Source organism: Perca flavescens, chromosome 3, assembly GCF_004354835.1.
Source record: "Perca flavescens isolate YP-PL-M2 chromosome 3, PFLA_1.0, whole genome shotgun sequence".
Taxonomy (NCBI): Eukaryota; Metazoa; Chordata; class Actinopteri; order Perciformes; family Percidae; genus Perca; species Perca flavescens.
This window is the reverse complement of record NC_041333.1, coordinates 12,950,085-12,962,882: the sequence shown is the minus strand read 5'-3', so window position 1 is coordinate 12,962,882 and position 12,798 is coordinate 12,950,085. Positions and strand designations below refer to the sequence as shown.

General features: G+C 40.1%; 1 protein-coding gene across 2 annotated transcripts in view; it reads right to left on the bottom strand.

Moving 5' to 3' along the window:
- plch1 (phospholipase C, eta 1) overlaps positions 1 to 12,798 on the bottom strand; it is a 71,891-nt gene that overhangs the window by 41,606 nt on the left and 17,487 nt on the right. For both annotated transcript variants that reach the window (XM_028574647.1, XM_028574648.1), the window contains exons 3-5: positions 5,869 to 6,015; positions 1,427 to 1,670; positions 1,055 to 1,184 (exon numbers count right to left, since the gene is read on the bottom strand). In XM_028574647.1, the coding sequence (XP_028430448.1) occupies positions 1,055 to 1,184; positions 1,427 to 1,670; positions 5,869 to 6,015 (521 nt within the window). The remainder of the gene's footprint in view (positions 1 to 1,054; positions 1,185 to 1,426; positions 1,671 to 5,868; positions 6,016 to 12,798) is intronic.

Sequence of the window (12,798 nt, the reverse complement as noted above, 5' to 3'; positions counted from 1 at the left end):
GGGGGATACTTTGTTTGGATAGTTTTATCAAATGTTACGAAAATACATACTGCAAGGCAGTCTCAGTTATTATATTATCAGTTTTAAGATGAGCTGAAATATAGATTTCCTAGTTTGTGACAAGACCTTTTTTAATTCTTGAGGTAACTGGTTCAGTTTGGAACTTTAATAAAAGATTTACATTTCTATTTCATTATATATAAATAAACCTGTTAGGGGGTCCCATAATAAAAGTGTGGTGCCCCTATTGCCCACACTCTACAAACACAAATCTATTTAGGAATGTGCATTGTAGGCACAATATAAGATAAAAGGATTAAGGAATCAAGATTTTGACACAGGCTTTCCCCAACACTGTCTTTATTGCCTTGTTGGCTAAACTTTGAAGCCCTGTTTGTGTTCTGCCTGCCACGCATTCCTTGGTCCTTTGAGTGCTGAGTTACTTGCAGGTATTGATTATATTGTTGATCTGTTTAGACCCTCAGCATCTGCCTAGTGACTCAGAAAAAGCCTGCCTTTTGAACACTGGAAAAGCCTGTAGACCCTGTATTTGGATTTCTGACATTACTCAGTTTGACTTTTGTTTTAAAAATTGAAACAGCCATCTCCACACACTTCATCTTTTTACTCTAAAAGTGGCTTTCTCGCGAATGAACATATGAAATATTTCTCACACATTTATTTGAATTACACAAATGCAGATACAAATAAAAGATGCAACAGTAATGTGACATCAGTGATCTTAAATATTTATACACAAGGAATTTAATGGGTTTCACTTAAAGCAAACCTCATTTTTAGTTAATAAGAGGGCTTGCATATGTCCGTAAATGTTTTGGTAATTAATTTCTATTCATTGTTCAAAAATGAATGTAATATCAATTTATTGTATTTGTAAGATGCAATGTTTGTATGGTTCTTGTTTTGTTTAGATGTATCCTTTCCATTAGTATGCCACAATGTTACCTCATCTTAAAAATTGTAAGGACTATCACTGATAACGTATTGACCAGGATTTAACAGTAAATTAAATAAAATGGCTTCATATTCTGACCTGAAACATTTGTTTGACCTTCCTGCGCGGCAGATTGACATTCAACTTGTGGAGAAGTTGGTAGATCTCTTCGATGTTCAGGAGACCGTCTCCGTTCTTATCCGCCTCCTCAAACGTCTGCTTCAGCCACGTCACACACATTAAGGAAAATGAGGTGTGTATTATGTCTACATGAAATCTGTCTGCATAATTTGAAGTATTTCAACTCAATATAATATTTTTTAGAGCCGGTGCTCGCCTTTGACCCACTTAGTGTGCACAAACACTCCAGAGTCCAAACAAATGAAAACTAAGACCAGGAACACTGGGCCAGAGGTGGATGAAAACAAAATGACATGAACATGAAATTGTTATCAGTTGTTAAAAGGATATTGGTCATGCGTACGCTGCCGTTTGGCCAGCGAGTCCTCATCACTGATCCCGGCCATCAGGTAGCGGAGGCCAGTTATCCAGGTTCTGGCTTCTTCTGCATTTGATGTCACCAGATCGAGGGACTCCATGTGGTTTCCATGGTACACCGTGAAACAGCAGGCCGGGTCGAAGCTGCCGTCAGCATGCCGATGGAAGATGTCCGATTGACTGCCCTCTGTCACTTTGTACAGCGAATCGATGGTGACTGAGGAAGTGGAAAAGAAAAGACTAGTTTATTGTTGGATAAGGCTGGAGATATTTCAGTTTGTTTTTTTCTTCTTCTTTTTTCAAGTCTAACACCAACATTGAATTTATCCTATTCACTGACCTCCTTTGTTGTCCAAAAAACTATTAAAAACACATCCATGAGCCACACCGTGGGGTGACAAGTTCCTTCATTTCCATGAACAGGCATAGTAGGGGTGTTGAAATGAATCATTGCTTCGCGATTCTGCATCGATGCAGTGACAAACCATAATCGATTATTGCCTACTGATGTTACTTCATGTTCTTGTTCAGACTTCGCTATATTCAGGAAAAGTCTTTTTTTTAAGAGCAGATACAATAAAGGGCGGGGGTTTATATATATATATATATATCTCTCTCAATGATTGATGCTGCTTTGTTTATGAAAACCATGTGTAGCAATAAATAATAATATTGAGGAGGTGACGCATCGTGATGCATCGTGATATTGAATCGATTCGAATTGTTGACAGGATAATCATAATCAAATCGTGAGACCAGTGAAGATTCACACCCCTACTGGGTACTGTAGTTTATTTTGACTCGAGCCCACACACACCGTCCAGTTGCTGTGAATCATATGGCAGAGTGGATTTGACACATGCCTTTGGTGTGGAAGGTCTGGATTCAATTCCCACTGCGATACATCAACCAATATGTCCCTGAGCAAGACACTTAACCCATAGTTGCTCCAGAGGCGTGCGACCTCTGACATACATAGCAATTGTAAGTCGCTTTGGATGAAAGTGTCAGCTAAATGACATGTAATGTAATGAATGCTCACGAGAGCACCCAATGTGTATTATTCCACAGTTGAAAATAGTCACCCATATGCAGTATGTGCTCTTGTTGTTGCATAGTGTTTGCTAAAAACTGCAGTGCCCAGCTGCTTTAGGAAATGATTGGGTCTATCAAAAAAGTTTAACTATTTAATGTGTGACCTGATTTTAGAGATTTACTGTTCAGTAGAAACGAATGGGCTTGGGGCTGAGAGCCACAGACAGGGTAGGGAAGTCGAAAAGTATTGAGAGGCGTACTAAAACATTGTTGGTTTTGGTTGTTTCCTATGATTTGATGACAACAGAAAACAGAATAACACCAGCCTTATCCTTTAATACTGTGACCCATTGCTTGACAATTCCCAATACAGTGTAACGATGACAGGATGGAGACAGCATAATTAGGCAAGTCTGAAATGGAATAACAACAGAACTTTCGTAGCTTTCTGAAAAATAACCATGAGTTCCTCTCTTTTCTCTTTCATGTGTAAAAAAAAAAAACACACAGAGAAAGCAGTTCCTGTAGGCTTCACAGTGTATCACGTTCAAATGAGATTAGAGGATAAACTCAGCTATTTTTGATTCTGTGTCTTTGTTAGGAAAGAGAAACAGCCTGCACTGAACTACGTCCTGTTCTACATATTTACATAGATGCTCTACACGTCGTTTCACCTCGCTTATTTTCTCCTCAGGGTATGTTTCTTAGGTGTTTAACTTTAACATGTGTCTTATTCAATTAAATCAATTCATTAATGACCCTCATCAATGCACTAATGTGTTTTCCCCAGAACAATGAACCTTAATGTTTTGGGAAACACCGTGATGTTGGATTAATTGATTAAATAATTAATTATATGATTATTCTATTCAATTAATTGCCTTCTTACCCACCCAAAAATACTGTAATAAGCCATTCCAAAATTATCCAAGTCCATTTCCCCATTACACTCTCATCCCATTACATAATCTCCTCTCTGAAATTCTGATATGACTGGCAGCATTATGGCTAGTCATACAGTGTGCCTTGGATTGTTTTTGAAGGAAACTTGCATTTTATATTTTTTTGCCACATTGTTCCACCAATGCAATGAGCCCTTCACAAGATGGAATAAGCACAGTACACCTGAAGTATCCGAAGAGCACCCGTATGCGAGACAAAGACCCAGCAGCGCTTCTACTCCATTGTCTTTAAAGGGGTGATAGAGTGCAAAACCAAGTTAATTTTTTCATAGTTGAATAACGACAGCTCGGTGGGTGAAATGGGCATACAGAGAACCTCAAAGTCACATTGACACCTCTTTCCTATGCAAATCTAACAATTTGAAACTACCGCTGAAAACGGGCGAATCCCAACAAAGCTAATAGTTGATGTCAACTCGGTGGCTGTACCTTGACTGGCTCTGGTCTGTACCTTTGTCAAGCCTCAAAATGTACATACAGACCACTGGTCTGAGACCAGCTGGTGTTCTGAATGTAGGTTACGCAGATCTCACACACTAGTTTAGCTGCGAGCTGTGCATTTCCACGGGAATTACAAAGAAGAAAGTTTGGAAGTTTTTCAAGGATGTTGAAAATGAACCACGGTCGTAAATGCAGTGTTCCAGGCTGTACAGGGAATGCTGACACTTTTCACATTTGATCACGGGCTGCCGGTCGTGGTGCTCCAGGTAGGCAGTAGTTGGTGATTGAGTTACCCAAGAAAAGATGACTGTGCGCTGGGTACAGAGCACCATGAGCTGCCAGTCGTGGAGCTCCGTCAGGTCAGCGTAGTTGGTGGTCTAGTTACCTGGTAACTGCGAGTGTGGCAGGCCTGTTCCTTGATATCAATAAATTAAGTTATGTTTTCATTTATATTGCAATGTAAATAATACACTTAACCAGTAGCGGTGTGGCAATCGGGAGAGTCTGGACATTTCCCGGTGGGCTGGTAGTATTTCGAGGGCGCAAGGGCCAGTCAAACTGCGCAGCCTCTGCTCAACTCGTACGGCGGGCCGCAGCAGTGGGCATCATTAGACTCATACGCGGTCTGTTAACGTTACCGATAGACTTCCAAACGTGCGGCCGGGCAGCGGTCGCGGGGCAGCCCGCCGTACGTCTATCGGTAACGTTAACAGACAGTGTGTGAGTCTAATGATGGAAAGCCAAGAAGGAAAAGGGAAAGGGAAAGGTGGCGCTGAGAATGTCAGACTCAAAAGGAAAAAATGGATGGTGTTGCTGTGATGTGTGTTGTCATCTAAATATTTATGAGCATACCATATAAGGGAGAAAACATCTTGTTTCATTCTAGGGCTATTTCACAGGGTTGTATAAGGGCCTAACAGCACCCGGGCCATTTTCAGCCCAACCAATGTTACATACCGTATTCGGAGACCTTAAGGAACAGTGTGAAATACCCTATATAATCAATCTATCACCCCTTTAAATATAGTAGCATTATTTTCATCATGCTCAGACAGAAAACACATGTACTCAAAGAAAGAACTGGGCAGCTGTTGTTTGTTTCTCTGAATCATAGCAATGGAGAGGATCTAAGAGGCTTTTCTAATGCAGCTCACACACACACACACACACACACACACACACACACACACACACACACACACACAGAGCTATCTGCACATGTAATGACAGGCCCATAGACAGATGTATGCTTCAGTAGGTTTAAACATAAAACCAGTAAAGTAGAAAAGTGACAGTGATGCTTTGAGGGGGCTATGAAATATATAATGTAATCCTTTCAGAGCCAGAGCAGTGTGGCTGATTCAACAGGCATTCTGGGGGAAAATGGAGGGTAGAGATAGAGACAATCTGCACTTTAATACCTGCTACAAAAATAGCATGGTATTCCTACATTATGTTTATATAAGTTAAAACGTTTAAAGAATAATTCCAGTTTACTACAGCAAAGTCCAACAGGGCAACAAATGGACAGTCAGACTACCAGGCTTTTGGTTAGGTTTAGATAGTGGGAGCACGGGTTAAGATTTGGAAAAGATGGTTTAATGTTAATAGACACATTGTGTTTCGTGCTTCAAGTCAGTGCAGACCTTTTCTGCATTAAACCAAGACATGATCTTTCCCAAACTTTATCCAAGTGCTGCCAGTGCCTAAACATAACCATGAAAATGCTGTAGTTGTTGCAAGCAGATATTGTTTTACATGATCATTTTTGTATAAAACAATTGCGACTGTTACTGAAGATTTTACTGATTCATTCATTATTAACATTAAAGTGACTTGCCAGATTCATTAAATTAACAACCTACAATTCCTATGATACAACTCCATACAGTCTTTATACCCAATTTTATACAGTCTATGGTTAGACTTTCAAACTCAACACTGTGTATATGTGTGTGTGCACCCATGCATACTCACTCTTGGCCTTCTCACTCTTGCGTGAGGGCTTCCAGCGAATGCAGGAGCGATGATCATCCAGGTAGAAGAGCCTCACCAGCCCTTTGGATCCTGCCTTTATCTTTACCATCTGTGTGCCGGACTGCATCACACCCATGCATCGCTCCACTGCAGAAGAGAACACACAAACACTGGGGTCAATGGAGCACTATATTTAAGACACAAAGGGAACAGGTGTCTGGCTTTACTTGTCTTTTCTCAGGAAGAAGTAAGGCAAAGTGTCACAGTGTCCCATAATTAGCGGAGCAGCCAACAGCTGATGTGGGTCAGAGTCCAAACTGCAACAGAGATGCTACTGTGTGAACATACAGGGCTACTTTTCGGTTTCCCATCGACTTGCTGCCGAAAGCAACGGAGAGAAAGAAGAAAGTGAGAGATCTCATAGAGAGAGACACAGCTAATGTGTGTCTCTCTGTTCTAAGTTTCACAGAGGGCCTGTAGGCTGTTCAAGAAGAAGAAATCTACACATCATGCTGAGGCAGGTGGAAGCTACGACTGGGCTCCATTAAAGGCTAATAAACATAGTTTAATTTTGTAGTGAGGATTTAAAATATCGCTTCACCCATATGACATTTAACAAAAATGAAACAACAAACAAAACATACTTCTGCAGATTGGTTTTGTGCATTGGGTTTGAGAGATATCTGTCTCTTCATCTGTACAACAAGGTGAATGCAATTTAGTTTGCATTGAAACGTGACAAAATTATTTCCAGAATCAGTATCCTTGCTACTAGCACTAATAACAGTTTGCATTGGAACTATATCTTCAGAAGAAACTAGTCACAATTAAATCTGTCCAGTTGAAGTTTGTGGATTATCCAGATTAACTAGGACACCGTTTTTTTTTAATGAAATGTTGCTCTTTAAATGAATAAATATCAAAATAGTTGCATTTAATTCAAAACTATCTTTGTGGCTAGATACCATAAGTGAGGCAATCTATGTTCATTTTGTATTTTGGTTAAATTCACCCTTTAAACAGGTAGCAAGGTGTTGGTATCAGTTGCTATTGCATCATGGCTGTTTTAAATACTGCGGTAAATATAAACGTCTCTGCCCCATCAACTTCAACACCGACACACTCACATGCTGACTGCAAACCGGTGCTTCACATTTTCAAATTGCAAGATGATGACAGCTAACCTGTTCCTGCAATGCATTGTTGTCATCATATTCTAGGAAGAAAAAACTTGATTTCTAGCATACATGTACAGGATGCAAAGGAATAGAGACACTTGTAACGAACAGAAGAAGGAAAATAAGAGCAGAACAGAGGGACTGAAATGATGTGAAAAGTGACTTTGTGTTTGAGTGCTGCCTGGCACTGTCCAGCATCGAGAAAAGATAAAAGACAAAACTTTTTACTTTTGGTGAAAGCTGGTGGCAGGGATACAGACGGGGATGACAGCAGAGAGACTGTGGAATTTCCATCCTCATTAGTGGAGTGTGCGTGCGTGCGTGCGTGCGTGCGTGCGTGCGTGCGTGCGTTCGTATGTTTTTGTGGTTGGCTATGCATACTGTATGTGTGAATGTACTGTAGCACATGTTTTCGTGTATGTTGCAATGTCTACAATATGTTTACATGCATCAGTACACACACATATAGCCCATCATTTGTCTTTGCACTAAATATATAGCTTAAAAAACAACATTGTAAACAGATCATATGAAGAAATGTAATATATTTAATTAATAGAATTCACTCTATAGAGCCTTAGCTGTAAATTATTCAGGTGTGTGGCCACAGACTCAGGACTATATTTTATTCTCTTTCCTTTCTCTTAAACATCAGTTTGGTTTAACTCCTGACTACAGAGAAGGAATTGAAACACATATAGTTGAAGAGTAAACTACCCAATACCCCTGTACAAAATATTAGGGGCCCTTAATTCATTTAAAATGGATGAGGTTAAGTCTGATAAAAGCCACCGTTATCCATTTTTTATCTAATCAAATTGTTTCCAGTCACAATGGATCAAATGCACTACAACAAAGGTGTAAAGTGCCATCAAATATATACTGTAGCTAACATAGTAATAACAAAAAAGTGCCTCAACAGAGCTGCAGCTTTACAGCCTCCCCTCTGGAGCTGCTAATAGAAAAGAGGCTTTCTTAAGGACACTTCAGTTGGATGGATGCTTGTCAAGGACAGATTCTACTTGTATGAGCAAGGGAGGTTTAAGGTAGTTGTTGAAAACTCAATGGTAGGTAAGTACTACAAGGAATTACACACTTCTTTGAATTTTAATCCCTCAATGTGATGAATCTTCTACAACACGCAGTTTAAGACAGCAGGAAGAATGAAAAGAAACTGCACACCATAGTTTGTGTGTGAGCACATTTGTCGACTACAAGCCTTTCACCTTAACATTAACTGGTACCATAACGTACCAAAACTCCAATCTTAAACCCTAACATCAGATTCCCATGGCACATTTATGTCTTAGATCAACAAAGAAAATAAACTCTGCAGCAAAAGACCACATTCACACATTTACAGCAGTTCCCAAAGAGAATCTGAACAAATCAAACCACACATCGATGATACCGACTATTGACACAATTTGCATATCATGTTTTCCAGAAATTCCTGGTTAAGATGTTAAATACAGTATGTATCCTACAACTACATGTCTAAATGTATTATAATCACAGATGTTATTTTCTGCATAAAATCAAAACCATGTTAGAAAACAAGCATGGAAAGCCTGACGAGGGAGCCTAATGACTCAAAGCCTTCAGGGTTTAAAACTACAAACAGGAACAGTCTATTAGCCCCCTTACAAAAATACGAGAAAATACAAAATGTTCAAAAGTTGTAGGACATTTTCTTCTTGACTCACGAAGAGCACATGCACGTATACACAAAACTATTAAAATGCATTTTTTTGCGAGGACATGGGTGATTATCTTCAAAGACAAGTAAAGTCAAACCTCTCATGGATCTCATGGAACACATATTCAAGCATACTTAACAGAACACACGCTGAGCAGAGTTCTTGTTAACAGACTCTCTGGCCTGAGGATAGGCTTAGCAATGACACAAATGTTCTTGGTATTCGAGAACAAAATATACGACAAACAATATACATAACAAAAATAGATGACTTCTTGGAGCCATAGATGCTATCTCCAGGGACAGTATCAGACACACACAAGCATAAGCAAATGGCCCTGAGCCCTGTGTGTTTTCTCCCAAGGTGCATGACAAATGCATCATGAATGCACTAATGGCCACACAATGGAGTACGTGGGAAGAGAAACAAGTAGCCATGTAAATAAAACTGTAAACTCGGGAGCTTTCCTCTAACAGAGTTCCATAATGGCTTTACCAAGACAAGTCTCAACTGGGCATCCAGTGACAGATCAGCTCATGGTCAAGGAAATATATTTACTGTATATAATCTCCAGATTTAAGTTTTGTGCTTAATTAATTTATCATACAGATCAATTGATCATTTCAACATCAAGAATCAGTACAATCTCTTATCTGCTCATAATGCAAGTACAGCAAGTGTTGTGGCAACTCTTCAGAGCTGCAGAAAATAATCACTGAAGACAAAGAGAGACTCTGGGAAAAGATTTAATCAGAAACAAGAAAATTGGCCATTTTGCATTATTTATTTCACAAAGCCACTTCTGAAATTCACAGCTTCATTAACGACATAATTCAATGGAGGTCAATGTCTAATGTGGGTTTATTGTAGTATTGATCACATCTGCAGTCTCCGCTCCAGTGAGCAGGCATGTTCTTCTGGGATATTTGATCTCACACTGTTTTAGGCTCAAAATCCATGACTCAGACTTGACAAGTTTCCAGCAACACTTGTGCTTGTAACGTCATAAATCAGGCCTAAAGTGAATAAACACTATTTGCCATCACTAGAGAGTACATGCCCATTCTCCTGCAATTCCCCTGGAGTATAGATATGTAAGAGTATTTCTCCGAGAGGCAGTCAGACATATTTCCCAAGAAAAAGCTAAAGGGAATACAGAAGTCTGCTTTTTTTTCATCCAACTCAACAGCCAACATGAGGCAACTCTCCAGAAATAGGAGGAGGACTGACATGTACAGGTATCAATTCATTGTCTGTTTGTCTGTTATTTTGTATTGTAACACAACTTAAAAGAATAATACTCTGCCTCTGTTTTTTTTTTTTTTTTTTTTTACTTCGGTCATTTATCCAACCCAATTCCTCCTTGACATTTCTGCAGGCACTCTCCAGTCACTTAACTCTCCATCAGCAATGATAAGGACCATAAAGAGTCAAACCTCAAACCTAGTTATAGCTGAAGATTGAGAGGCAAGAGACACAAGGAGAAGAGGAAGCAGGTTTAATGTCTGCCCAGGAGAAGGGAGCTGCCTCGTAATCAAAGATGAGAACTAATGTAAGTGGCTCTTAAAAGAGCCGTGATGGCCGAATCAAAGGATCAGTGCCCTTCACATCTGCACTCCTGTCTCTTGTTTCGTTTTCCTACAAGCATTAATGCTCAAACCATCCGAGCGTGAGGATTTAAATGTACAGTTTAATTCAAACTTGCAATTCCAGTCTTCTTAACCCCACCTGGCCTTTGTATGCAGGTTATTAATTTTCATGCTTTGCCAGTTCTCTCCTTGCAACCTCACAGAAACGGACTCAAAAAGACAAACTCCACCAAAGTATATACAAATGTGATTATCAGCTAGGTAGGTGAATAAAAAAAAATTTCTTTGTGCGACATCTACTTTTTGGCTGCCCTCTTTTAAATGAGTCCGTGGGTGTGTATTCACTGGTGTGCATTTGTCTTTATGTGCATGTATGTGTAAAAAAAAAAAAAAAACATCCTCTCTGTCAGCACAGAGCAGAGAAAGCAGATCAAAGCTTTGTCTTACCAAAGAGGCCCAGGCAATTCAAACATATTTTAATGGGGTAGGTGATAGAGAAGCCTCTGTGATAACCTGATGAACAAAGCCTGTCCCTCACGCCAGGAGAGTGAAAAACAGCGTCCACAGCATTTTCCATTCATCATTTCCAATCTTAACTGTCATTTTTTTAACCTCAACATGATGAAATATTCATCTCAGCCATCCCTTTAGCCTCATTGCTAGGAGTTTATTTATTATCAGTTAGGGATAATATTTAAATGCTTGTTCGGCTCTGTGTGAGATCTCTTGTTAAGATTTGGTCAGAGGGTGAGGACTCGAATGGACCAAAGATCCAGTCCAAAGGTTTCTTAGAAATTATTCATAATTACATACATTCATATTCAGCAGCATCTGCCTGATCCTTCATGCACTATTCATGTGACATGAGGCACCGCCACCCAAACTATCCAAGTCAGTCCTACTGCTGATGAAACACAACAATCACCGCAATCACACCACCATAAAACTGAATGGAGGCCCGCCGTCGTAATTCTTCACTCATTGCTGTGTTCGCTCCCATGACCTGAAGGATTGTTTTGTGTGCTGAAGCTTATTTAAGATGTGATTCAGTTTTGGTTAACAGATTGTCCACTGAACAAAAACTGAATGACATTTACACATAATTATTGCCATGGGGGGGTAAAATGCACAATAATCAACACACAAACAAGATAAATCTTCTCTTGCATGTAATGAGCAACATCTCATTAAGACAAGCTATACAGGTTCAAAGTTACGACTGCAGAAAATGAGCAGTTTGATCATCCTGGGGATATTCGGATACATCAACATGAGCTCCTGCTCTTTTACTGGACTATAAATAGCACCAGCAAGCAATATGTTTAATATGCAATATGTTTGTCCACACACACATAAATATTTAGTCTGTGAAAGACAACCTGCAGTAAGAAAAACATAAGGACGGGAGGTTTTACACAATATGTATCAATTTAAGTGGAAGATGCAGTGGAGAAACGTAGGTTTTAATGGGACACACACACACACACACACACACACACACACACACACACACACACACACACACACACACACACACACACACACACACACACACACACTTACCAATTTGTGTAAGCCTGCATTTCTGTGGTACAGCCACAGTGCCACCAATATGGTAGATGTTACGCGCCAGGAGAGTCGCGACAGTTAACACAGCCGATTTTTCAGCAGAACCATAAAAAAAGGTGGATCGTACTTTATGAGCAGATAATGCATTGGGACCAAAACTAATTTCCTCCATTTTCTCTGGAGAAAGTAAGGAGCCAGTAGGAGTCCTCCTTTGCTCAGTCCCAGTTTGCAACACACTCCACCTGTAGCTGAAACTCGTTTGCTATTCCTCACACCAGATTTGACAGACTGGCTTCAGACAGAAAGCCTCCACGCTCCAAACAACAAGCAAGCACACCAAAACTCCTGTTCATCCTCCTCTGTACCGTCCTGTGATCTGTGGCGACACCTTCAACTGACAGTCTCCTCTCTGAAAACACACACACACACACACACACGTTTCCACCTTTCTCCTGGTCATCTGTTCTCCACTCCCACTTCCTGCTCTTCCCATCCGCCTCTCTTTGATGTCCGCAGGTCTCTCAGAAGACGTGCCGCTGTGCAACATGCAACCCCGATGCACAAACTTAGATTCAGCATTTAACAGCTCCAGTAATTTTTGTATTGTTTATAGAGCGATTATGGAGAGCAAGGGAGGAAAGTGGAGATTACAGCAGATGTTTGACTCTGCATATCAGCCGGGTTCATCAAGGGTCAACTAGAGCAACATGAGGATAAGAACGATGACATAACATATATGAAAATCCATTAGTAAAAGTATGATTTAATGGGATGACGAGGGGGGAGGGGGGGGGATCTGTGTGTGCTACAGGAAGGGTCACCAACAGCACATCTCTCCATCTTGTTCTAAACAACCATTGCAACCATTTCACACAGGCTTGTCTACCCTGGAAA